At 71.4% G+C, this 25,193-nt stretch overlaps 2 protein-coding genes and 1 non-coding gene across 4 annotated transcripts; all 3 read left to right on the plus strand.

Moving 5' to 3' along the window:
* Positions 1–111: 111 nt before the first annotated feature.
* On the plus strand, positions 112–275 carry LOC134514016 (U1 spliceosomal RNA). Its single transcript, XR_010070603.1, has one exon. It is a non-coding gene; the product is annotated as a U1 spliceosomal RNA (small nuclear RNA).
* On the plus strand, positions 165–15,278 carry CAD (carbamoyl-phosphate synthetase 2, aspartate transcarbamylase, and dihydroorotase). 2 transcript variants are annotated; one of them, XM_063330853.1, is made up of 45 exons: positions 166–722; positions 968–1,107; positions 2,172–2,301; positions 2,509–2,651; positions 2,811–2,952; positions 3,382–3,553; positions 3,635–3,820; positions 3,898–4,010; positions 4,123–4,268; positions 4,356–4,487; positions 4,685–4,918; positions 5,010–5,231; positions 5,561–5,749; positions 6,159–6,283; positions 6,384–6,517; positions 6,597–6,709; positions 6,831–7,081; positions 7,156–7,402; positions 7,518–7,616; positions 7,766–7,990; positions 8,075–8,257; positions 8,343–8,561; positions 8,642–8,809; positions 8,881–9,063; positions 9,144–9,248; positions 9,329–9,577; positions 9,772–9,853; positions 10,038–10,204; positions 10,302–10,466; positions 10,550–10,681; positions 10,777–10,978; positions 11,066–11,256; positions 11,325–11,465; positions 11,567–11,662; positions 11,735–11,876; positions 12,003–12,050; positions 12,500–12,544; positions 12,634–12,788; positions 12,889–12,963; positions 13,055–13,267; positions 13,691–13,816; positions 13,959–14,114; positions 14,206–14,307; positions 14,412–14,506; positions 15,153–15,278. In XM_063330853.1, the coding sequence occupies exons 1-45, from the start codon at positions 281–283 to the stop codon at positions 15,253–15,255; spliced, it is 7,128 nt and encodes a 2,375-aa protein (XP_063186923.1). In that variant the 5' UTR covers positions 166–280; the 3' UTR covers positions 15,256–15,278. The 2 variants fall into 2 exon arrangements, with proteins under 2 accessions (XP_063186924.1, XP_063186923.1); XM_063330854.1 differs by lacking the exon at positions 12,003–12,050 and having other exon boundaries at positions 165–722.
* Positions 15,271–24,119, plus strand: MPV17 (mitochondrial inner membrane protein MPV17). The gene is made up of 7 exons (XM_063330856.1): positions 15,271–15,394; positions 19,417–19,532; positions 20,373–20,465; positions 21,020–21,115; positions 23,108–23,140; positions 23,334–23,386; positions 23,463–24,119. The coding sequence occupies exons 1-7, from the start codon at positions 15,322–15,324 to the stop codon at positions 23,530–23,532; spliced, it is 534 nt and encodes a 177-aa protein (XP_063186926.1). The 5' UTR covers positions 15,271–15,321; the 3' UTR covers positions 23,533–24,119.
* Positions 24,120–25,193: the final 1,074 nt, after the last annotated feature.

The raw sequence follows: 25,193 nt of genomic DNA on the forward strand, positions 1-25,193 counted from the left end.
GGCGCGAGAGGCGGCGTGGTGCGGGGGGGCACGGGGTGTGGCGGGGGTTGTCGTCGTGCGGTGTGTGTGCGTGCGGCGTGGTGCGGGGGGCGTTGTGTGCGGGGCGGAGTCATACTTACCTGGCAGGGGAGACACCATGATCAGGCAGGTGGTTTTCCCAGGGCGAGGCTCATCGCCTGCACTCCGGGTGTGCTGACCCCTGCGATTTCCCCAAATGCGGGAAACTCGACTGCATAATTTGTGGTAGTGGGGGACTGCGTTCGCGCTCTCCCCTGACAAGATGGTGACAAAAGCAGAGCTGAGTTGTGCTTTTCCGACTGGTTACGCGGTTCTGGCGTTACCCCCTATCCCCGGCGCCACCCTACTTCCCTGCTGCGCCGCGGGGCTCGAATTCAGTGCCCGTCCCTCTCCCGGCCGCGCTCCGCCATCCCCCCGGGCCCCGGAACGCTGCGGTTCCCGCTGCCCCGCGGCGCCCCGGACGGCCCCTTCACCAGGTGCTGTGCCCGCCCCGCCCCGCCCCGGGGGCCGGCCCGCCCCGGCCCCGCCCCGGATCCTCCCGCCGCCGCCGCCGCGCTGCACGCGCTTGGCCGGGCCGCCGCCGCCGCCGCGGAGCCGCCGGAGCGCACGTGTGGCCGCCATGGGCCGCTTGGTGCTGCAGGACGGGTCGGTGCTGCGCGGCCGCGCCTTCGGGGCCGCCGGGGCCGCCGCCGCCGGGGAAGTCGGTGAGTGCGGCCGGAGCGGGAGCGGCTCCGGGACGGCGGCGGATGTTGGGGGTCGGCCCGAGCGCGGCATCGGCACCGGTCGCCCCCCACACCCCCCGCACGCACCGGCCGTGGGGCAGGAGCGGGGCCGGCCCGGGGCGCTGGGGGAGGGGGTCGGCTGTGCCGGGGACTCCGGTGCCTCCGCCGGGACGGGGGGCGGCCGGGCTGCTCCGTCCCCGCCGACCCGGCCCCTCTCCCGCTCGCAGTGTTCCAGACGGGCATGGTGGGCTACCCCGAGGCCCTCACCGACCCCTCCTACAAGGCGCAGATCCTGGTGCTCACCTACCCCCTGGTCGGCAACTACGGGGTGCCGCGGGATGAGGCCGACCCCTTCGGCCTCAGCAGGGTGAGAGCGCGGGGACGGGGGGCGGCGGGGGCGGCGTGTCCCGGTGGCAGTGACACCGCGGCGCCTGGAGCTGCCCGAGCCACCTGGCCACCGGCCACCGGCGCAGGGTGCCAGGGCGGGACGGCCCCAGGTGCCGGGGCGGGATGCGCAGGGTGCCGGGGCGGGGTGGCGGCAGGCGGAGGTTTGGCCCCGATGCTGCCGGGCCCGGCGTGCTCCGGCCCGGCGTGGACCCGGGAGGGGACCGGGGCTGGGGCGGGGGGCGATGGGACCCCCGAGCACTGGGATGGGGGCGCCCCGGTGGCGCGTCTGTCCCTGGCGGGGCTGCGTTGCAGGGCGGGGGTCCCAGCCCCCCCCGGGGATGGCAGAGCAGCCCCCGCTCGAGGCCCCAGACCCCTCTCGGCCCCTGCCCCCAGGGCAGAGTCCATCCCCGCTGCGCCGTGCGGGGCCTCCTCACGCTGGCCCTGGGGCCCGTCCTGCCCACCCCATCCCGCGTTGGTGGCCCGGAGCCCCCGTCCCCGCGCTCGCTGCCATCGGCCCTCTCCGGGCTGGGGGTGCCGTGGGTCCCTGCTGCGGCCCCACGGGCCTCGCTCCCCCGAACCGGAGCCCCCACGGCTGGCCGGACACGCTGGTGCGTTTGGGGTTCCCGGCGAGGCTGGGGACCGGAGGGAGCGGTGCTTTCCCGCGTGCCGGTCCGTGCTGAGCGGAGGGGTCCCGCGGTGCGGGCCGTGCTGGCCCCTGGGCAGGGGGCTGCAGTCCAGCAGCGTCGGGGGCTTGGGCACCCCGTCCTGGGGCTCCCGGAGCCACGGGCTCGGCTGGACCAAGCCACAGCCTCCCAGGGCCGTGTGTGGGACGAGGTGGGGGCGGCGACAGACCCACACGCCCGAGCGGGGCTGGTCCTGTGCTGTGGGCCGGGGATGGGGTCCCTGCCCCACGGGGCTCCTCCAGCCCTGGGCTGCAGCCGTGCTGCCGTGTCCCATGGGGACGGCCAGGCCCCTGCGGGGCACACAGGGCTTGTCCCGTGCTGGTGGCCCCGTGCCCGGCTGTACTCGCTCCCTTTTCCCCAGTGGTTCGAGTCCAGCAAGATCCACGTGGCCGGGCTGGTGGTGGGCGAGTGCTCGGAGACCCCCAGCCACTGGAGCGCGTCCCGCTCCCTCGACCAGTGGCTCAAGGAGCACAACATCCCTGGGCTGGAAGGTGGGACCGGGAAGGGTGTGGGGTGGCTGTGGGGCTGGGGCCGGGGGACAGTCGGTTCTGGACCAGACCTGTCTCTGCGGTGGGATTTGCTTCCCCACGGGGTCGACCCGGTGCTGGCGGTTGGGGCGGGATGGTGTTGGTGGGGCACGAGGTCATGCTGGGGGTGGGCCGGGGCCGTGGGGGTTTTGTCTCACGGCGCCTCCCCAGGAGTGGATACTCGGGCCCTAACGAAGAAGATCCGCGAGAAGGGGACGCTGCTGGGGAAGCTGGTGCCGGACGGGACCCCTGAGAAAAGCCTCTCCTTTGAGGACCCCAACAAGCGGCACCTGGTGCAGGAGGTGTCGCTGAAGGTGGGGCTGGGGACGGCTGGGGGGTCAGGGGGTGGCAGAGGGGGTTTTGGGCATGTGTGGGGATGGCCGGGGGGCTGGGGGGGGGCTGCGGAGGTCCCTGCTGGGGCGGGGGCTGCTGCCTGGGGGCGCTGGGACGATCCACACTCACCCTTCCCGCAGAGCCCCCAACTCTTCAACCCCGGCGGGTCGCTGCGCATCACGGCCATCGACTGCGGCCTCAAGTACAACCAGGTGCGGTGCCTGTGCGAGCGGGGGGCGGCCGTCACCGTGGTGCCCTGGGACCATCCGCTGGACACTGCAGGTGGGGGGGCAGCAGCCGGGGGCCGAGGGGTGTGGGACGGGGCCTGGAGCAGGGGCTGTCTCCTGGGATGGTGCTGGGGGCAGCGGGGAACCACGTCCTGGTCCGCACCATGGCGTCAGGGAGCCTTGATGTCGTCCTTCCTGGGGGCTCAGGGCCCTCGGTGGGGCCCTGCAGGGATGGGGGGGGGAGCATGGGCTTTTGGGGTGCCTTGCTGTGATGGGAAGGCAGCTCTGGGCTGTGGCATCAGGGGCCATGGGGGGCTGTGGGACTGGGGGGGCCTTGCTGCCACTGGGAGGGGGGTTGTGGGGTCAGGGAGCTTGGTGCTGGGGCGTTGGGGGGGCTGTGGGCTCAGGGTGCCTCGTTGCTGGTAGCCGGGGACCCTGGGGGCTCAGGGGGCCCCGCTGTGACCCTGCTGCTCTCTCGGTGCAGACTTTGATGGGCTGTTCATCAGCAATGGCCCCGGGGACCCGCAGCTCTGCCGGGAGACAGTGTCCAGCCTGCGCCGGGTGCTGGACGCCCCCCAGCCCAAGCCCGTCTTCGGCATCTGCCTGGGCCACCAGCTGCTCTCCCTGGCCCTCGGCGCCCACACCTACAAGATGAAGTGAGTGGGGGGTCCGGTGCGGTGTGGGGGGGTGTCACCGTGGGGTCCCGGGGCTGCCTGACGCCTGTCCCCGCCACCCAGGTACGGGAACCGGGGTCACAACCAGCCGTGCCTGCACGAGGACACGCGGCGCTGCTTCATCACGGCGCAGAACCACGGCTTCGCGGTGGAGGCGGGCAGCCTGCCCCCCGGCTGGGCCCCACTCTTCACCAACGCCAACGACGGCTCCAACGAGGGCCTCGTCCACGAGCACAAGCCCTTCTTCAGGTGGGTGTGGGGCCATGGATGGTGGGGGTGTCCGGGGGGGCACAGGGCTGTGCCCTGCCTGACACCCCCCCCTGCAGTGTCCAGTTTCACCCCGAGCACCGCGCCGGCCCCACTGACCTGGAGGGGCTCTTCGACATCTTCGTGGAGGCGGCACGGGACCTGCGGAGCGGAGACGGCGGCGCCCGCACGGGTGGGTTGGGGCGGGAGGGGGGCGGCCGGACCCTGGGGGACCATGGGCAGGACGGTGGTGCCGGGGCTGTGCACGGGGGTCCCAGCGTGTCCCGTCCCCCCTCCCCTGACAGTGCGGGAGCGCCTGCGGGACTGGCTGACCTATGCCGAGGCGCCGTCGGGGGGCCGGGATGCGGCGCGGCCCCGCAAGGTGCTGATCCTGGGCTCCGGCGGCCTCTCCATCGGGCAGGCGGGAGAGTTCGACTACTCGGGGTCGCAGGTGAGCGCCCACCCAGGGGTACGGGATGGGGGGGGGACACGGTGGGGGCCCGGGGCCACCAGCCGTGACCGCCCTGCTCCCCGTAAGGCCATCAAAGCGCTGAAGGAGGAGAACATCCAGACGGTGCTGATCAACCCCAACATCGCCACGGTGCAGACCTCCAAGGGGCTGGCGGACAAGGTCTACTTCCTCCCCATCACCCCCGACTACGTCACCCAGGTGAGCACCCCGGGGTGCTGGTGGGGAGGGGGCGGCGTGGGGGGCGCAGGGACGGCGCGGCTGGGGGCTGCTTGGGGGTCTGGGGGGTGGCGGGGAGGCGCTTGAGCGGGCAGCGCAGGCACGGTGGCAGCTGGAGGGCGCGGGGCTGCCGTGGGTCCCTGCCCCACCGCCCTGTGCCCTCCCCCCGCCATCCCCAGGTGATCCGTAACGAGCGCCCCGACGGGGTGCTGCTGACCTTCGGGGGGCAGACGGCCCTGAACTGCGGCGTGGAGCTCACCAAGGCGGGCGTGCTGGAGCGGTACCGCGTGCGGGTGCTGGGCACCCCCGTCGCCTCCGTCGAGATGACGGAGGATCGCAAGGTCTTCGTGGAGAAGATGGAGGAGATCGGGGAGCACGTGGCGCCCAGCGAGGCGGCCGCCTCCCTGGAGCAGGTCCGGGGGTGGGACGGGGCAGGGTTGGGGGGCGGGCAGGGTGCCGTGTCCTCCCCCCCTCTTTCCGTCGTGACCCCGTTGCTCTCCGCAGGCGCTGGCGGCGGCCGAGCGGTTGGGGTACCCGGTGCTGGTGCGCTCCGCCTACGCCCTGGGGGGGCTGGGCTCCGGCTTTGCCAACAACCGGGAGGAACTGGTGGCACTGGTGAGCCAGGCCTTCACCCACACCTCCCAGGTCCTGGTGGACAAGTCCCTGAAGGGCTGGAAGGAGATCGAGTACGAGGTGGTGCGGGACGCCTACGACAACTGTGTCACGGTACAGGATGGGAGAGACCCCCCCCAGGCCTCTGCTGGGCGGGGATTGATGGAGGAGTGGGTGCTGGGGGGCTCCCGGTGGACCCCGGCCCCGGGGAGGGATACCCAGCCCATTCCGGCGGCTGTGCCCCTTGAGCCAGACCCCTCGCACCCCCCATGCTCGGGGGGGGCTGCAGCGCCTGGGCTGCGCCAGGGGCTCGTTGTCGAGCCCCATCGGTCCCCGGGGCAGGGGAGGGGGCGGTGGGAGCTGGGAGGGACGCGTTCAGGGCAGCACAGGGGGCAGTCGGGACCCCCCCAGCCCACGGTGACACCCCCCCTCCCCGCTGCCAGGTGTGCAACATGGAGAACCTGGACCCGCTGGGGATCCACACGGGCGAGTCCATCGTGGTGGCCCCCAGCCAGACCCTCAACGACACCGAGTACTTCATGCTGCGGCGCACGGCCGTCAAGGTGGTGCGGCACCTGGGCATCGTGGGCGAGTGCAACATCCAGTTTGCCCTGAACCCCGAGTCGGAGCAGGTGAGTGTGGCCCCCAAGGGCCCCCCGGCCTCGGGACCTGGGTCGGGGTCCTGCCCTGTGCTGTCCTGTGGGGCTGCCGTCCCCAGGCACCGGCGGGTCTTGCCGTGCCGGCAGCTCGGCCGGCCCCGTGAGCGCAGCGGGGCGCTGGGTCTCGCTCCCTGCCGGAGCCGTGCCCGGTCCTTGGGTGGCCTCTGCCTGGCTCCCTCCTGCCGTGGCCGGCAGCGATGGCTGCCCTTCCCCAGCCCGGCTGCCCTGGCGTTCGGTCCCCACGGCTATTCGTGCCCTCCGAGCACGAGCGGCCCTTTGGTGCCTGCCGGGCAGCAGGGAGCCGTGCCGCTGGCACCCGGCTTCATGCTGCGGGGTCTGCGTCCTGCGGCACCCGCTCACGCTGCCCGCCTGCTGCCCGCAGTACTACATCATCGAGGTGAACGCCCGGCTCTCCCGCAGCTCGGCTCTGGCCAGCAAGGCCACCGGCTACCCCCTGGCCTATGTGGCTGCCAAGCTGGCCCTGGGCATCCCCCTGCCCCTCCTCAGGTAATGGCACTGCTGCGGCGTGGGACGGGGCGCTGCTCCAGCCGGCCTTGTGCCCCCCTGGTGGCACAGCCCTGGACGCTGACCCCCGTCCCCTCCTCAGGAACTCCGTCACCAACTCCACCACGGCCAACTTCGAGCCCAGCCTGGACTACTGCGTGGTGAAGATCCCGCGCTGGGACCTCAGCAAGTTCCTGCGCGTCAGCACCAAGATCGGCAGCTCCATGAAGAGCGTGGGTGAGCGTGGGGCGGGCAGGCAGCGCGGGCGGGCAGCGCGGTGGGCGCAGGGTCCGGCCGCTGACAGCTCTGTCTCCAGGGGAGGTCATGGCCATCGGGAGGAACTTCGAGGAGGCTTTCCAGAAGGCGCTGAGGATGGTGGACGAGAACTGCGTGGGCTTTGACCACACTGTGAAGCCAGTCTCGGACGTGGTGAGTGCTGGGGCTTGGGATGGCATGGGGGGGTCTGGGGCCATGCTGCCAGCGCAGTCCTGGGGAGGAGGCGGCCGCCTGCCCCCGCCTCCTGGCCCTGCTCACCCCCGCGGCGTGGCAGGAGCTGGAGACGCCGACGGACAAGCGGATCTTCGTGCTGGCGGCCGCGCTGCGGGCTGGCTACTCCATCGAGCGGCTCTACGAGCTGACCAAGATCGACCGCTGGTTCCTGCACAAGATGAAGAACATCACGGACCACGCGGTGCTGCTGGAGTCCTACCGCGAGGAGCAGAGCACCATGCCGCCCGCCGTGCTCAAGCGGGCCAAGGAGCTGGGCTTCTCCGACAAGCAGGTGGCCCTGGCCGTGCTCAGGTAATGTGGGGAGGGGGCGGCCCCGCTCTGTCCCCCCATCCACCACGTCCTGGCGCTCACCCTGCCCCTCCCAGCACCGAGCTGGCCGTGCGGAAGATGCGGCGCGACCTGAAGATTCTGCCGGTGGTGAAGCAGATCGACACGGTGGCGGCGGAGTGGCCGGCCCAAACCAACTACCTGTACCTGACCTACAACGGCACCGAGCACGACCTGGCTTTCCGTGAGCCCCACGTCATGGTCATCGGCTCCGGTGTCTACCGCATCGGCAGCAGCGTGGAGTTCGACTGGTGCGCCGTCGGCTGCATCCAGGAGCTCCGTAAGGTCAGCCGGGCCCTGGACCCCCGTGGGGTCGGTGGGTGGGGGGGGTCGCTGGTCAGAGGGGCCTGGGGAGGAGCGGGGCGTCCCTTGGCCTCACCTCATCCCTCTCCCCCTGCAGATGGGCTTCAAGACGATCATGGTGAACTACAACCCCGAGACGGTGAGCACCGACTACGACATGTGTGACCGCCTCTACTTCGATGAGATCTCCTTTGAGGTGAGCGGGGCTGGGGGCTCCTGGCTGCCTTGGGGCTGGGCTGGGGGTTGCCCTGGGCCCTGCCGGCCATGGGGCTGGGGCAGGATGAGGGCTGCCGTGGCCCCCATGGCCCCCGTCCCAGCCATCCCCTGCCCCACGCGGTGTTGCAGGTGGTGATGGACATCTACGAGCTGGAGAACCCTGAGGGCGTGATCCTGTCCATGGGCGGGCAGCTGCCCAACAACATCGCCATGGCCCTGCACCGGCAGCAGTGCCGCATCCTCGGCACCTCCCCGGAGGCCATCGACTCGGCAGAGAACCGCTTCAAGTTCTCCCGCCTGCTGGACTCCATCGGCATCAGCCAGCCCCTCTGGAAGGAGCTCTCCGACATGGAGGTGGGGGGCCGATGAGGGTGACGGGGCTGCCCTGGGGGACGCCGTCCCTCAGCACGTCCCCTGAGGGTGCCGTCTCTCCCGCAGTCGGCCAAGCACTTCTGCTGCAAGGTGGGGTACCCCTGCGTCGTGCGACCCTCCTACGTGCTGAGCGGTGCCGCCATGAACGTGGCCTACTCAGACAGCGACCTGGAGAAGTTCCTGAGCAACGCCGTGGCTGTGTCCAAGGAGCAGCCCGTCGTCATCTCCAAGTTCATCCAGGAGGCCAAGGTCCATCCCGGAGGCTGCTCCGGCTCCCTACTCCCCACGGTCCCCCCGCCCCGGTGCTGGGCTGTGACCGTGTTCCTGCTCACAGGAGATCGATGTGGACGCGGTGGCCTGCGATGGCGTGGTGGTGGCCATCGCCATCTCAGAGCATGTGGAGAACGCTGGGGTGCACTCGGGCGACGCCACACTGGTGACACCCCCCCAGGACATCACCCCCAAGACACTGGAGCGCATCAAGGCCATTGTCCACGCCGTCGGGCAGGAGCTGCAGGTCACTGGCCCCTTCAACCTGCAGCTCATCGCCAAGGTACCTCACTGGGGAGCCGCACCATGCGGGAGGATGCCCTGCGGCCCCACGCGAGCCTCATACCGTCCCCTCTCCCCCAGGACGACCAGCTGAAGGTGATCGAGTGCAACGTCCGCGTCTCCCGCTCCTTCCCCTTCGTCTCCAAGACCCTCGGGGTGGACCTGGTGGCTCTGGCCAGCCAGGTGATCATGGGCGAGGACGTGGAGCCCGTGGGGCTGATGACGGGCACGGGCATCGTCGGCGTCAAGGTGAGCGGGGGCCGCGGGGGCTGGGCCAGGGCACATGGCTGGGCAGCCCCTGAGCCCCCCCTGCCCCCCAGGTGCCCCAGTTCTCCTTCTCGCGCCTGGCGGGCGCCGACGTGGTGCTGGGCGTGGAGATGACCAGCACGGGCGAGGTGGCCTGCTTCGGGGAGAACCGCTGCGAGGCGTACCTGAAGGCCATGCTCAGCACCGGCTTCAAGATCCCCAAGAAGAACATCCTGCTGACCATCGGCAGCTACAAGGTGCGTGGGGCTGGGGTGGGGGCTGCGGCGGGGGCCGGGGTGTCCCCCTCCTCCTCTAACCGTCCCCGGGGTCGTTGCAGAACAAGAGCGAGCTGCTGCCCACGGTGCGGACCCTGGAGAGCCTCGGCTACAAGCTGTACGCCAGCCTCGGCACCGCCGACTTCTACACCGAGCACGGCATCAAGGTCAGGGCTGGGGGGCCGGGGGGGGGCCGGGGCTGCCCTCGGGGAGGCGCGGGGGCCCTGATGGGTGTCGCTGCCGGCAGGTGATGGCCGTGGACTGGCACTTTGACGAGGCGGACAGCAGCGAGGCCGGCGCCCGGGAGACCCAGCGCAGCATCCTGGACTACCTTGCCGAGAACCACTTTGAGATGGTCATCAACCTCTCCATGCGCAACTCGGGGGGCCGCCGCCTCTCCTCCTTTGTTACCAAGGGGTACCGCACCCGGCGCCTGGCCGTCGACTACTCCGTGCCGCTCATCATCGACATCAAGTGCACCAAGCTCTTCGTGGAGGTGGGCTGGGGGGCCAGGGGACGCGGGCGCAGGTGATGGAGCAAAGAGGGGGTTGGAGTAGGGAAGTCCGGTTGTGGATAGCATGGGAGGGTTGTTTTTGGGGTGCAGCTCAGGCGGACGTCCTCCTCCTGCCCCTGTTGCTGAGCCCCAGCCCCCTTGGCCGGGTCCTGGCTCTCACGGCTGCTCTCCCCCAGGCGCTGGGGCAGATCGGGGCAGCCCCCCCGCTGAAGATACACGTGGACTGCATGACGTCCCAGAAACTCATCCGCCTGCCGGGTAGGTGGGACCGGGGCCACGGTGGGGCCCGAGGGTGCAGAACGGAGCCGCGGTGGTACCCAGAGCCGGGCTGTGGGGGCTCCGAGGGTGCTGCGGGGAGAGGAGACGTTTCCCCGTGCTGCCGGGGCGTCCCGTGTCCCCCACAGCCGGGGGCTGCCCGTGCTGACGCTGCCCCGCTCCCCAGGCCTGATCGACGTCCACGTCCACCTCCGCGAGCCGGGCGGCACCCACAAGGAGGACTTTGCGTCTGGCACAGCGGCAGCGCTGGCTGGCGGCGTCACCATGGTGTGCGCCATGCCCAACACCAGCCCCGCCATCACCGATGCCGCCTCCTTTGCCCTGGCGCAGAAGGTGAGGGGCTGCTGCTGCCCGGCCCCATGCCCGTGTCCCCTCCCTGGGCGCTGCGGTGGGGCTGGCCACCGGCACTCACCGCTGCTTGCCCCCGCAGCTGGCCGAGGCCGGGGCTCGCTGTGACTTCGCCCTCTTCCTGGGGGCTTCCTCGGAGAACGCCGGCTCGCTGGGGCCCTTGGCCGGGGCAGCCGCCGGGCTCAAGATGTACCTGAACGACACCTTCTCCAGCCTGCGGATGGACGACGTGTCGCTGTGGATGGAGGTGGGCCACCACGGGCAGGGGCTGGCATGGGGCTGGACCCAGCTCCCGGTGCCGGTGCCCACCAGCCCTGTTCCCTCCTCCAGCACTTCGAGCAGTGGCCGCGGCACCTGCCCGTCGTGGCGCACGCGGAGCGGCAGACGGTGGCCGCCGTCCTGATGGTGGCCCAGCTCTACCAGCGCCCCGTGCACATCTGCCACGTGGCCCGCAGGGAGGAGGTGAGCGGCGGCAGGACCGCAGACCCTGGTGACGGGGGTATGGGGGCTGTTTGGGGTCCCCCCTCACCACACTCCCCCCTCAACCACTCCCCCAGATCCTCCTCATCAAGGCAGCCAAGCAGAAGGGGGTCCCGGTGACATGTGAGGTGGCCCCGCACCACCTCTTCCTGAGCCAGGACGACCTGGGGCGCCTGGGGGAGGGCCGGGCGGCCGTGCGGCCAGCGCTGGGCACCCGCCAGGACGTGGAGGCACTTTGGGAGAACATGGACACCATCGACTGCTTCGCCACAGACCACGGTGAGCCCTGGCGGGATGGCGGCTGCGGGGCGGGAGCTTGGGGAGGGGATGGCAACAGGTCCCGCAGTGACCGGCCCCGTCCTGCAGCCCCCCACACGCTGGAGGAGAAGCAGGGGCAGGAGCCGCCCCCCGGCTACCCCGGCCTGGAGACGATGCTGCCGCTGCTGCTGACGGCCGTCTCCGAGGGGCGGCTCACCGTGGAGGACATCATCCAGCGCCTCTACGAGAACCCCCGCAAGATCTTCGGGCTGCCGGCGCAGGAGGACACCTACGTGGAGGTGGGTCCCTGCCCCCCCAGCCCGGGTCTGGCCCTGGCCCTGCTGCCCCTGACCCGCTCTGCCGGCAGGTGGACCTGGAGCACGAGTGGATCATCCCCAGCCACACGGCCTTCTCCAAGGCCCGATGGACGCCCTTCGAGGGCATGAAGGTGAAGGGGACAGTGCGGAGGGTGGTTCTGCGCGGGGAGGTCGCCTACATTGACGGGCAGGTAAGGCCACAGGTACCCTTCCCCTTGCGTCTTGGGGGGGTCCCCCTATCACCGACGCCATCGTCCCCCCATCACTGGCGCCGTTGTCCCCATGGCTGCAGGTGCTGGTGCCCCCCGGCTACGGGCAGGACGTGAAGAAATGGCCCTCGGCAGCTGTGCTGCCACCACACGCGGCCCCTGTCAAGGAGAGCGCGAAGGTACCGGGGTGCGCGGGGCTGGGATGGGGGGTCCTTGCCTCACCCCGGCTCCAGCTCGCCCTCTCCTTGCAGACCCCCGAGCGGCCCCGGCATGTGGCAGCCGGCGAGATGCTTCGTGGCCGAGCCTCCAGCCCCCGCCGGCCCGGCCCCATGGGCGAGGGGCGCTTCCACCTCCCGCCCCGCATCCACCGCGCCTCCGACCCGGGGCTGCCAGGTAGGGGGGCGTGCGGCGTGGCACGGTGCGGCGGGTGGCGGGGCAGCGATCGTGTGCCGCCCCAGGGCCGGGTCTGGGGCCGCGGCTGCACGGCCCCGCTGACGCCGGCCCTTGTGTCCCGTTCAGCATTCCGGAGGCTGGGAGCCGCGCACCGCCCGGGCGCCCGAGGCACCGGTAATGTTGGAGGGGGGGACTCACTCAGACAATGAACGCGGCCGTACTAATGGCACTAACCGCAGCCGATGAGTGCATCCCCTCCCCCAGGTGCCGCGCTGGCCCCGGGCTGACCGCGCCGCCCTGTTGTTGTGTGTTGGGGCTGGGCACCACAGCATGGGCATGGCCGCGCCAGCCCACTCCCCTCCCGCCCTGGCCCGCGCGGCACCTCGGGGACCCCTCGCTTGCCAGTGTGATTTGGGTTGCGTACGATTGGGTTTTTGCGGGGCGCGCGGGGAGATGGACGTGGCACCACGCCAGGGCTCAGCCCGCCCTGTCTCTGGGCGGCCGTCACCCTGGCGTCGGCTCCCGCGGTGCTTTCACTCGGTGCTGCTGAGTGCCAGCAGGGCTGTGCCGCGCTGCAGCCGCCCGCACCCTCTTAACGCCGCTGCTCCCCTCTCCCACCCCAGCCGAGGACGCGCGGGACAAGGCCGGCAGGAAGACGGTGGAGGCGGGTGAGTGCCCCCGGGGGTCCCGCAATGGCCGGGCTGGGCTCTGCGGGACCACCCGGCCATGGGCTGACCGGCTGCTCTCGGTGCCGCAGATCCCGCTGTGATCCAGGACGGCTACTTCTACCCTCCGGGCCCCTTCCCACGCCAGGCGTCCCCCCAGGGCGCACCCCACTTCCAGACCTCCCCGCTGCTGCACCCCCTCGTCGGGCAGCACGTCCTCTCCGTCCAGCACTTCTCCAAGGAGCAGGTGCCCGGGTGCTGGGGTGGTGGGCGCCCGGATGAGCGCGGGGGGACACGGTGCCTCCTGTCGCCCCGCGCGCCCCAGCTGAGCCCCCTCTTCCCCGCAGTTGTCGCATCTGTTCAACGTGGCGCACACCCTGCGCATGCTGGTGCAGAAGGAGCGGAGCCTGGATATCCTCAAGGTGAGTTGGCCACCCCGAGTGGGGCCATGGGAGCCCCGCGCCAGGCGTGAGCGCCCCTGGGCTCCCCGAGGTGACAGCGTGGCCCCCGCAGGGCAAGGTGATGGCGTCCATGTTCTACGAGGCGAGCACGCGGACCAGCAGCTCCTTCGCGGCGGCCATGAGCCGGCTGGGTGGCTCCGTCCTGTCCTTCTCGGAGGCCACCTCCTCGGTGCAGAAGGGCGAGTCGCTGGCCGACTCCGTGCAGACCATGTGCTGCTACGCCGACGTGCTGGTGCTGCGGCACCCCCAGCCGGGCGCCGTCGAGGTGAGAGGGGGCCAGGAGGGCTGCATCCAGCCCTGAAGGTGTTGGGGGTCCTGCCCCCATGGCGGGGATGGTGACTTGCGCTGTGGGGCAGGGCTGTGTTCCCTGGTGAGGCAGGTCCTACCCTGGTCCCCATGGGGCTGGGGGGGCCACACCTATACGTGAAGGTGTTTGGGGGTCCAGCCCCCGTGGGTGGGGATGGTGACCTGCCCTGTGGGGCTGGAGGGGCCATGTCCAGCCCTGAAGGCGTTCGGGGGTCCGGTCCCCATGGCAGGGATGGTGATCTGCCCTGTGGGGCAGGGCTGTGTTCACCGGTGGGGCAGGTCATGCCCTGTCCCCCCATGGGGCTGGGGGGGGGCCGTGTCCCCCTGTGGGGCTGGGGGGGGGGCCGTCCTGCCCTGCACTGAGCCCTGCCCGTGCCGCCAGCTGGCCGCCAAGCACTGCCGCAAGCCGGTGATCAACGCGGGGGACGGGGTGGGGGAGCACCCCACGCAGGCGCTGCTGGACATCTTCACCATCCGCGAGGAGCTGGGCACCGTCAACGGCATGACGGTACGGCGGGGGGGGGGAGCTGGGGCTGATGGTGGGGGGCTGCGGCCACCCCCAGCACGGTGCAGCGGGGTTGAAGGGCCCTGCCTGGGTCCGGGGAGGGTCGTTGGGTCGGGCTGAAGCGGACCTGCCGGGCTCCCCCCAGATCACCATGGTGGGCGACCTGAAGCACGGGCGCACGGTGCACTCCCTGGCCCGCCTGCTCACCCAGTACCGCGTCAACCTGCGCTACGTCACCCCCCCCGGCCTCCGCATGCCCCCCGACATCACCAGCTTCGTGGCCTCCAAGGGCATCAAGCAGGTGGGTATGGGGACGGGGTTGGGGGGGGGGGGGTCAGGGCCCTGCGTCTCCCCAGCCCCGCTGATGGTGTTCCCCCCCCCACACACACCAGGAGGAGTTTGGGAGCATCGAGGAGGCGCTGCCGGACACTGACGTGCTCTACATGACCCGCATCCAGAAGGAGCGGTTCCGCCTGGCCGAGGAGTACGAGGCTGTGAGTGCAGGGGGGGGTCTGGGACTCGGGGGGGGGACACCCTGGGTCTCGCCCTGGCAGCGGGGGGTGGCAGCGGCTCAGGGCTGCGTCGTCCCACCCCGCAGTGCTTCGGGCAGTTCATCCTCACCCCCCACATCATGACCCGGGCCAAGGAGAAGATGGTGGTGATGCACCCCCTGCCCCGCGTCAACGAGATCAGGTGGGGACGGGGGGGCTGGGGGATTTGGGGTGGGGGTGTCTGTGGTGTCCTGGGGGGGGGGAGGCTCTTGGGGGGGTTCAGGGGATGCCTGTGGTGTCCTGGGGGTGTGTGGGTGTGTGTGTCTGTCTGTGGTGTCCTGGGAGGAGGGGGGGGGGGGGGCTCTGGGGGGTTTCAAGGGGGATGGGGGCTGCAGCGTGCTGGGGGGGCGGTGTTGAGGGGTTCTGTGGTGTGCCGTGGGGGGGTGGACTGTGGTGGAGGGGAGGGCTCGGGCCGGGGGCATCTGTGGTGTGCTGGGGGGGGCACGGCGGGGCGGGGGGGTGATTCAAGGATGATGGGGTCTGTGGTGTGCTGGGGGCGGGGAGGTGGTCAAGGGGGATGGGGGGGCCGAAGGCTGCGGTGCGCTGGGGGGGGGGGCGCTGGGGGGTCTCTGGGGGATGGGGGGAGCGCCCCAGGGCGATGTGGGGCTGGGGGGGGGGGTGTCTGTGGTGCCCGGGGGGGGGGGGGGGGGCTCAAGGGGGCCCGGGCCCGTGGTGCCCGGAGGGGGTCCCTCATCCCCGGGGGGGGTCCCTCATCCCCGGGGGGGGTCCCTCATCCCCGGGGGGGTGTGGGTCCGTGCCCCCGCCCCCGCCTGACGTCACTTCCGCAGCGTGGAGGTGGACTCGGACCCGCGCGCCGCGTACTTCCGGCAGGCGGAGAATGGGATGTACATGCGGATGGCGCTGCTGGCCACCGTCCTGGGCCGCTTCTGAGCAATAAACGTCACTGCCCCGCGACGTGGCGTCACCGCGCCGTCACCGCGCCGCGCCCGCCGGGACATGGCGGCGCTCTGGAGGGGCTGCGGGCGGCTGCTGGCGCGGCGGCCCGGGGCTGCGCAGGCGCTCACCGCCGGTAAGGGCCGCCGCCCGGCCCCCCGCCCCCGCAGCGGCCGCGCCGTGTGTCCCCGAGCCCCCCCCGCCCCCGCAGCGGCCACGCTGTGTGTGTCCCCCCCCAGCCCCCGCAGCGGCCGCGCCGTGTGTCCCCCCCCCCAGCCTCCGCAGCGGCCGCGCTGTGTCCCGTCCCCTCCGCCGTCACCACCCGTGGGGCACAGCCCCCTGTCCCGTCCCCTTCCCCTTCCCTTCCCTTCCCCTTTCATCCCCTTCTCCCCCGCATCCCCATCCCGCTACTCCCCCATCCCTATCACACCGGTCCCCCTTGCCCTGCCGCTGTGGGCTCTGTCACCCCGGAGGGCGGGGGGGGTTCCCGGTGCTTCAGGGGCCTGTCCGTGGGTGGGGGAGGTGCCGCTGGTCCCCCAGGCCCAGCGGGGAGCAGGGACCCGCCATGCGTCCCACGGGGTGAAGGCCCACTCTGGGCTCAGGAGATCTGCGCCGGCGGCTTGTGCTGGAGCCAGGAGGGCTAACGGGGGCTGTGAGGAGGCACAGCTCGAGGAATCGTCCCAAAACCCCGGGTGGAGGCTGTTTGGGGAGCCCTGCTCCCCCTGGGCAGGGCTGGGTGCTGGGACCTGGGCTCAGTGGGGTGCAGCCTCTGCCTGAGGGCTCTGCCAGCCCAGCACATGGCCGAGCCCTTCCCCCGAGTCCTGCCCGTGCCACGTGTGCGTAGAGCGGTGCGGGGCTCTGTGCGGCATGGGCTAGCTGGGAGCGGGGGTGTCCCTGCGTGCTCCCATCTGCATCCCCTGCTTGCAGCCCCCACCGCTGCCCCACCAGTCATGCTGCTCACATAGCATAGGACGCTGGGGAAGCACCGCCGTGGGGTCTGGGGGGGCCCTGCTGCACCAGGGAGCCAGCGTGGGGCCGGGGGGCTCAGCTCAGCATGCAGCCGCTGGCCCTCCTCCCGGCTGCCCGCGAGGGGGGGCAGCACGTTCCCCTGCTGCTGGGGTCCTGCCAGGCCACCTCACTGTTCCCGCTGTTATTTTTATCTGATTTGATGGATTCTCTTGCCTGGCACCCTCTGCACCGTGCGATGCTGGGCTGAGCATCCACTCCTCGCGTCCTGGAGGGAGGCCCAGGCGGAGCTGGGAGCGCTGCCCAGGACCGGCCCGTGGCCGGAGCAGCTTTGGTGCAGCCCACGGCTCCGGGATCTGGCTCTGCCATCACTGCTTCTCCTGGGAGCCAACCCTGCCATGCTGAGGCACAGCCCCCCGGTTCCTCAGGGGTCCTGGCAGCCCCTGGGCATGGGGCCATGCCCCTGGGGGTGTGTGGGTGATCGACCCGGCACTGGACGTGGTTCCTGCTGCCGAGAAGAGGCTTTGCCTTCGTGCCTGGGTGTCTCCCTGCCTGCGGCGGGTGCCCAGGCCCAGCTGCGGTGCGAGGTGGTGATGGTTCCATGGCTGTTCCTCTGGGGCAGGAGCAGCCCTGCTGGAGGCTGAGCCTTCCTGCTCCCCTCCCAGCTTCAGCAAGTAACTGCCCTATGCAAGGCTCGGCCCCTCGCTGCTGACCGTGCCGTGGTCCCCGCAGAGGAGGCGGGCTGCCCTGTGCCCTCCAGCCCTGCTCCCGGTGCTGCCGTTCCCCCAGGCAGAGCGGAGCATCCAGCCGGGGCAGGGCCAGTGAGCTTTGCTGGCCCTTTGCTGTGCCTGGCGTGTCCCACTGTGCTCGCCTGCTGAATGGCCGTCCTGCCTGGCGCTGGGAGCCAGGGCTTTGCCTCCTGCATCCCCGGCCCCAGTCCAGGATGCCAGCGGGGCCTGGGCATAGCAGGGAGCAGCACGTGCCCGCGGCAGTGACCTCGCTGTCCCCGCCTGCTGAGAGCAGCCCCACGCTCCTGTGGTGGCGGTGCAGCCCCCAGCTGCTGGCCCGCGGGGGACGCAGACGGTGTGGCCTAATTAGTCTTGGGCCCGTTTCAAAGTCCTCTGGCCCCGGGAGCAGCAGCCTGCGGGGTCGGCCATGCCCTCCCTGGCTCTCAGGATCAGCCTGGCCGGGGGCTGCCCACAGCACCGCTTGGTACTGGCCCCTCCATGGCTCGGGCGGTCACGAGCCCTTGCCCTTCCCAGCCTGGGGCAGGACACGGCAGTGGCGGCAGAGCTGCAGGGTCATTCAGGGCTGGTCCCTGCGTTCATGGCGTGGGCTCCAGCCCAGTGCTGGCACTGTGGCAGCACCGTGCCGGTGTCACCCCAGGCAGGCACAGTGCGGGTGGCGAGCAGCGCTGGTGCCAGCCTGAGCGAGCGAAGTCATTGCAAGGGGCTTGACCCGGCCGCGCTGCCAGGCTCGGGCAGGGGTGCACAGACAGGTCTTTCCTCCCCCCCGCCGGCAGCCCCGGTGCTGCTTGGTCACACTGGGCACTGCGCCCGGAGCCTTCGACACTGGGTGAGTAACACCGGCACTGCCGGCTGCGCTTTGTCAATGAGCGGGGGAGCCTGCCTGCGCCCGGGGGGAAGGCTGCCTGCGGGAAACAGGCAACCAGCCCTGCCATGCTGGCCCGGGGTCCCTCGCCTGCCAGCACCCCCTGCGCCTGCACGGCCACAGCCCATGCGCCATTGTGGAGGGGTGCGGTGGCTGTCGGGGCCCAGGGCAGAGCCTCAGCCCCCGGGGGCTGTGCTGGTCTGGGGTGGGAGATGGAGTCGGTGACGTGGCAGCAGGAGATGGGCTCCGTGGGGCTGCAGAGACCAGGGCAGTCCTGCCGGGGCACCTCCAGCCCAGTTGGCCTTGGCTGGGGCCCTGGCTGCTGACCGGCCTCCTGGGTCACCTCCAGGCTCCACTGGCCATTGTAGCCACGCTGGGCTGGGTCCAGGCCCTGCCCGTGGGCTCCCAGGGGCCACACTATGGCCGTGATCCATGTGGCTGGGGCGAGGGGCTGGGGACCCAAGCCCGTGCCTGTCCCCTTGTTTGTGCGTGCCGGCTGGGGTCGGTGCCCTCAGGAAGGCACGATCCAGCTGCAGGCACCGGGGTGGCGGCAGGAGTCTGGGACCTGCTCCCCGCGGCGCTGCTGGGGCTGTCGCAGAGACACCGATGGCCCCGGGAGGGAGGGAAGGAGCGGGTGGCAGGGGCCAGGCGCTGCTGGGGACACAGCCGGCGCTCTGCCAGCCTGAGCATCCTCGGCACACCATGGTGAGGAGCCACTCGTGGAGACCCTCTGAGCTGTCCCGGCTGGCGGGAGGAGGGGGGATGCTGGGGCTGCTGCTGCCCGGGACGGGGGCTGGCTGGGTTCAGGGTTTCCAAGAACAGAGCAGGGTCACAGCGGGGCTGGAGACCTGCCGGGGACCTGTCCCGGGAGGAGCAGGGGGGACAGGCAGGGAGCCGGGGGAAGGAGCGCCGGGCCAGCTGAGTTGCGTCGAAGGGGTCAAGGGTGTCGGATGGAGCGGGAGCTGCCAAGGGCCCAGCTGAGCCGTGCCCCGCGGGGGACGCGCGCACCAGACGGCCCCTCGCACTGATATGGCAACAAGGCGAGGGGCCGTGCCAGCAGCTGGCCCGCGGCGAGGAGCTGGGTCCGGCCCGGCGAGACTCGCCCTCCCATCCCGGCTGCCCGGCAGGAGCGGCACGGGCCGAGCGCGGCGTTATGAGGATGGGGATGGTGGCGGCAGGGTTTGTACGGTGCTCAGGGAGGGATTTTGGGAACCACCAGCCTCGGGAGAAGCAGCAGCTGGGTGGGCTCTGCCCCAACAGCCCCGCGCACCCCGGGCGAGGGATCAGCCCCGTGTCAGGGGTGCGGGGAGGCAGCGCAGCCGTGCACTGCTTACGCCAGAGGTGCTGCATCGTCCCAAGAGCATCCCGAGGCGCTTGGCTGCTGCGGGAGGGTGTGGGCAGGTTTGGCGTAGGGCGAGCTCCACGCCGGGAGGGACACAGCGGGGACAGAGCCGTCTCAGCGGGACGCGGGCAGGCAGAGGCTCCGCTCGGGCAGGGGCGCCCGGCTGTCGGCAGGGTGCTGCGGGGTCTCGCCGTGCCCCGGTGCACCGCGGCCGCCTGAGCGGGCCGCGCTGGTCGCAGGGGCCCTCATGGGAGCTGGCGACGTGATCGCCCAGCAGCTGGTGGAGCGGCGGGGACTGCAGGGGCACCAGGGCTCCCGCACCATGAAGATGATGGCCATTGGCTTCTGTTTTGTGGTGAGTACTGGCGTGCCGCGGCCAGCCTGCCCCTGCCCCTGCAGCACATGCGGGATGGGGATGGGGGTGGGATTGGGATGGAGATGCAATGGGATGGAGATGGGGATGGGATGGGGGTGAGGATGGGGATTGGGATGGGGATGGGGATTGGGATGGGGATGGGATGGAGGGCTAGCGTGTTTCAGCAGGGCAAAACCATGGTGCGCAGGTGTGGGTTGGGCTGTCCCGGTGCTACCTCCAGCAGCGCCAGGCAGAGCTGGGTTCCCCGGAGGAGGAACACGCTGTCCCTGCGCCCAGCTGCGGCTGCGGGTACCCCTGGGGGGGCTGGCAGCCTCTGTCTGTGCAGCCTGGGCACCCGTGGCCATGCCCGCTGCTGGCGCCAGCCCCCCGGGAGGTTTCACCTGGCAGAGGGTGACTCTGCATCCGAGGGTGCAGACCTGCTTTGCTCCACTGTGGGTGGCGGGGCCGGATCCCGACCCATCGGCTGCCGGGGGGTGCTGGGCAGGGGGGGCCCTGGGTGGCTCTGGCAGAGACGGGGTCCCCCCGCCGCGGAGCCCTGCCCGCTGTGTCGGGCATGAAGCCCTGCAGCCACCCCGCTGGTGCGGTGCTGCCCGGCAGGGTGCTGTAGGAGGGGCAGGGCTGGGGGCTGCCGCCGTCCCTGCATCCCCCATGCCGGGGGGCTGCCCCATGGCGGTGCGGGGCCCAGGAGGGGAGGCAGGACAGGCCCCGATCCCGGTGTCCCAGGGCAGGGCCGTGGAACCAGCTCCAGAGCCCCCCTGGCCCTGCCGCCCCATGTCCTGGCACCGCGGGACGCTGCCCCTCACCACCCGGCTCCCGCAGGGCCCCGTCGTGGGCGGATGGTACAAGATCCTGGATCAGCTCGTCCCGGGGGCCACGAAAGTCGTGGCCGTGAAGAAGATGGTCCTGGACCAGGTCGGTGCCACGCGGGTGAGGGTGCTCGTGTGGGGCTCGTGCCGCAGGACGGGGCGGTGGCACGGCCATGTGTGGGCAGGTTTCCATCCCGCTCTGGGAGCCCGGCTCGGTGCCGCGGGTGCTGAGTAGGAGATGGTGCTTCCCAGGGATGCCGGCTGTGCCATGGAAGCTGTGGGGATCCGTGGGGATCCGTGCTTTACCCTTGTTGCAGCTCTCCCAAGGCTGTTGAGAGCTGCCGTCTCCCTGCAGTGTCGTCCCTGGTGTCCCCGCTGCGGAGGGGGGGTCCTGGGGACGGGGACCCCGGTGCTGCCCTGGCTCCTGCCCCCATCCTGCGGCCAGGAGCAGCCCCGGCATGGCGGGGGACTGGGGCAGACGGGGCCGCAGGGGGACCCCCTTGGCCTGGCCTTGGGCCCTCCCATGGCGGTGCCTGTCCCTCCGTATGGCTCTGTGCCGGGGAGCAGCACGCCGGCACCCCCAGCCCCGCCATGCGGCCCCCTCGCCCTGTGCAGGTGCCATGGGCTGCCCAGCATCGGGCTCCGACTCCTCTCTCGCAGGGGGCCTTTGCGCCGTGTTTCCTCGGCTGCTTCCTCGCCATCACGGGGGCCGTGAATGGTCTGTCGGTGGAGGAGAACTGGTCCAAGATCCAGCAGGTACGTGCTCCTTCCGCGGCTGCCTTGGCAGCCCCTCCCGGTGCACCGGCGCCGCCGGCTGCTCCCGTTTGTGGTCGTGCCCGTTCCCGTGCCCCGGCACAGCCCCCTCCCAGCACCGACTGCGTGTCCCCAGCCCTGCCATCGTGCTCCCGTCCTCAGCCTTGTCCGCAGCTCCGTCGTGCCCCGGCACCCCAGGCGCGGAGCTGGCTCTGTGGGTGCCCCACGGCCAGGGTGGGGAGGTGTCTGCCCCGCTGCTGTGGGGCAGCTCTGCCTGGTCCTGCCAGGCTCAGCGCTGGCTGCCACGACCCGGGGGGCATCGGGGGCCTGGCGCTGCCCATCCTGCGGGCGCTGGTGTCGGGGCTGCTCCCTGTGCTACGGCGCTGGGGTCCCGCCTGGTGCCCTCCGGCTCCCTGCGTGCCTCCGGCCCCTCTCCTGGCTGCGTCTCCAGAGCCATTACCGAGATGGCTCCCATTAGCGGCGATTGCTGGAAACCAGCGCAAAAGCTGAGTCAGCGTGTCCAGAGGGTGAGTCACCGGGGAGCGGGTGACCCCCTGCCGCAGATGAGGCGCACCGGGGTGGTCGCGTGGCTGCCCGGGGGTGCGCAGCGCCGGCGCTCGCACACTGATGGCCACCGGGGCTGCGTGCGGTGGCCCTCCCGGGGCCCAGCCCACCCGGACCCTCTGTCCACGGGGGCTGTTGCCCCAACCGGGCTGTTGGCCGCTGCCCCGGGCTGGGGCTCTGCCTGGGGTGCCATTGCCCAGAGCGGATTCCTCTGCACGGGTGCACGCACCGGGCACCGGCCAGCTGCCTACCGGGCTGCCGGTATGCACCGGCAGAGACCGTTCCTGCCCCCAGTCCTGCCGCGGGGTGCAGGGAGCAGATCTTGGGGGAGGACGGAGTTACCTCGTCTTCTTCCTGGCTTTGCGAGAGCAGCAGCCGGGGGGCTACGAGGTGTTTTGGGACATAGGCTGGCCCTTGGCACGGGCAGCACCCCCAGCGCTCCCGTCCACCCCAGCGGCATCTTGACCAAGTCGTGCCGCGCGTCTCGCCTTGCCTCCCCCAGGGACACCCGCCGGGGCCTGAGCGTGGTGGTGGGTGGTTGATGCTGGTGGTGGGTGGTTGCGGTGGTGGGTGATTCCCGCGAGCTGCAGCTGCCCCTGCCCTGGGGGGTGGTGGGCTGGGGGCTGGGCAGCAGCGTCTGGCAGCCACCTTCACCCCTGGCTTGGGGCGCATCCGCCTCTCCCCACGCGGAGGAAGCGTCAGCAGAGCATCCATCACCCTGCGCCCGCTCTCCACGTCCTGGGCTGCCGGCCAGCGCCGGGAGGAGGCCGGGCTCCCGGCTGAGTCACGGCCGGGCTGGATGAGGGACTCGTCCTGCTGCCGTGAGGCAGGGCTGCGGCACGGCACGAAGACGGGGCAGCGCGTCGGGCTCCCGGGGAGGCTGCCCTGGCTCGGTGCCCTCTCCGTCCCTGCCCCGCGGTGGCCGGGAGGAGGCTCGAGGGATGTGGGGCTGGATGGGGGCTCACAGCCGTTGCTGAGAGGAGCCCAAGGCTGCTGCAGGTGCCCTGGCTCACCTCCTGCCCTCTCAGTGCCGTAGCCTGCCCCACGCCTGCCCCACGCCTGCCCCTGCTTTCCTCGTGGGCAGAGCAGCCTGTGGTGGCCTGGCCATGGCACCGTGGGCCATGGCAGTGGCAGGAAGGGCTCTTGGTGGGGACAGAGCAGTTGTGGCCGCCCTCTCCCTGCCACCCTGCGCTCGGCCCACGTGGGCACGGCGCCAGGACGGGTGCAGGGGATGCGGGGACCCCCTGCCCAGCTGGAGCAGGCGTGGAACTGGGGGCGTCGTGGCAGGGGACAGTGTCCCTCTGTGTGCTCCCAGCCCCTGCCTGCAGCCCCGTGCGGGTGCCGGCTGTTGGCCGTGGCAGGGGTGGGCACGCGCGGCGGCTGGGTGTCAGCGGGTGGCTCTGGGCACTCACGGCCTCCGTTCTCCCCCAGGACTACACGGACGCCCTGCTGACCAACTACTGCGTAAGTGCTGGGGTCTGTCGCCCCCCGGCCCGGGGGCCGTGCCCCTGGCTGGGCTCCTCTACGCCCCTGTCCCTGTCCCGCACCTCGGGGGCTGCCGCGAGCCCGGTTGGACACCCGGAATGCCCGGGCAGAGGTGGGCAGGGGATGGGGGTGCCAGCAGGGCCCCTTCACCGCTGTCTCCTCCTCCACCCAGATCTGGCCGCCAGTGCAAATCGCAAACTTCTACTTCGTGCCCCTGCAGCACAGGTAGTAACGCGGCCGCGGCCCCGGCTCCCCGGCTCCCCGAGCCCGCGGCTGTGGACCCTGTCCCCTCTGTCCCCAGGCTGGCCGTCGTCCAGTGCGTTGCCATCGTCTGGAACTGCTACCTCTCCTGGAAAGCAAATCGGATGTGAGGGGAAGCCACGTGCCCTCCCAGCCCCCCGCCTGAGCGCTGCCTGCCTCTGCCCCGTCTCCGCAGCCCCTGGAACCGGCGCCCGTGGCTGTGCGCGGGGACGGGGCGCACAGGGTCCCACAACAGCCATCCCATCCCGCTCTCTCCTCGCGGGACCTCATCACCTGCAGCTACGGCTGTCGCTGCTCCAGGGACACGCGGAGGAGATGGCGGGGGCAGGTCCACCTCGAGACGGGACGGTGCTTGGGGCTGCTGCGGGTCCGGCAGCTCTGCCCCTCGACGCCCTTCTCCGTCCGTGCTCACGCCTCTCCCCGGCCCGTGGCCCCGCACTGGGGGTGTTCCTGCGGCGGCGTTGCTCTGTCCTCCCCCGGTGTGGATCCCGGGCAGGGCGAGGAGCCAGAGCGGCGGGTGCCGGTGGTGCCGTGGGTTGTGCTTGGTGCTGGGCTGGGTGCTGCCTGCCCACCCCACGCCTGCAGCTCGGCAGCACCCGCTGCCGCCGTTTGGGTGCGTTCACCCCCAAAACGGGTTTCTCTCCAGCTCCTCTGCGGACAGTTGGAGCACCCAATAAATGGCATTTTCCCCTTTTGATTCTTGTGACGCTTGAGCTCGCGGCTGCCCATCCCACGGCGGGGGCTGTGCAGAATCGGGGCTTTCAGGCTGATCGTTCCTGCGCTGGCGGAGCTGCTGGCACCCGTCCTGTCCCCTGCGTGGGGACCCGGCACCGCTCTCCCAGCCCGCAGGCGGGCGAGCGGGGCCTTGCGGCAGGGGCAGGGCGACGGCTCCGCTCTGCTGCTCCCCGAGGAGCCGAGTGTGCGGCTGCGGTGCTGGTGTCACACACGGGGCTGGGGCACCGCGGTGCTGGGGGTGCCGAGGGTGGGCTGTCTTCGTCTGGTTTAGGGGTCACCAGGCCTGCGGTGGCTGATCTGTGGGGTGCGGTGGTGCCTGCACTGCTGCTGGGCGGCGGGACAGGGCGAGCTGCGCCCGGGGGACAAAGGCGCTGGGTGCAGGATCCCCCCCGGGGCTCACGGGATGCGTGATGCGCATCAAAGGGAAGGGCGCGGGATGGGGCTGCGGCGGGGCCGCATCTACCTGTGCCTTGCCCCAGCCGAGCCGCCGGTCCTGCCTGCGAGTCCTGCGACGCGCTGCCTGCATTGCTGCCTCGCGGAGCCACGCATCTGGGCTCGTCCTGCGGGGCAGGATCTGGTTGAGGTGGTTGAGTCACCATCCCTAGAGGTGTTTAAGAAACCTCTAGATTTGGCACTTCAGGGCATGCTCTGAAGGGCAGAGATTGTAGGTTTTGTTTTGGTTTTTTGGGTTTTTTTTTTGTGTGTGTGTGTATGGTTGGACTCGATGATCTCAAAGGTCCTTTCCAACCGTGAAGATTCTGTGATCCTGTTCTATGATTCTCTGATCTGGCTCACGCAGCGCCCTGCCTGGCACGTCCTGACCGGGGTCTCCAGAGCAGAGCTGGTGGCACCGCAGTCGTTAGTCTCGCCCGGGGGGCCTGACCCCCAGCCCCCTTGGCTGCGCTGGCTGCAGCCATGGCACTCGCTGAGGGGGATGCACTGTCCTTCCTCCTTCCAGCCTGGCGTCCATGCCAGCCCTCGCACACCCGCCCTGGCGCTGGCTCCTACCAGCCAGGCAGGGGCTTGCCTTGCTCTG

The sequence above is a fragment of the Chroicocephalus ridibundus genome, chromosome 3 (assembly GCF_963924245.1).
Source record: "Chroicocephalus ridibundus chromosome 3, bChrRid1.1, whole genome shotgun sequence".
Lineage (NCBI taxonomy): Eukaryota > Metazoa > Chordata > Aves > Charadriiformes > Laridae > Chroicocephalus > Chroicocephalus ridibundus.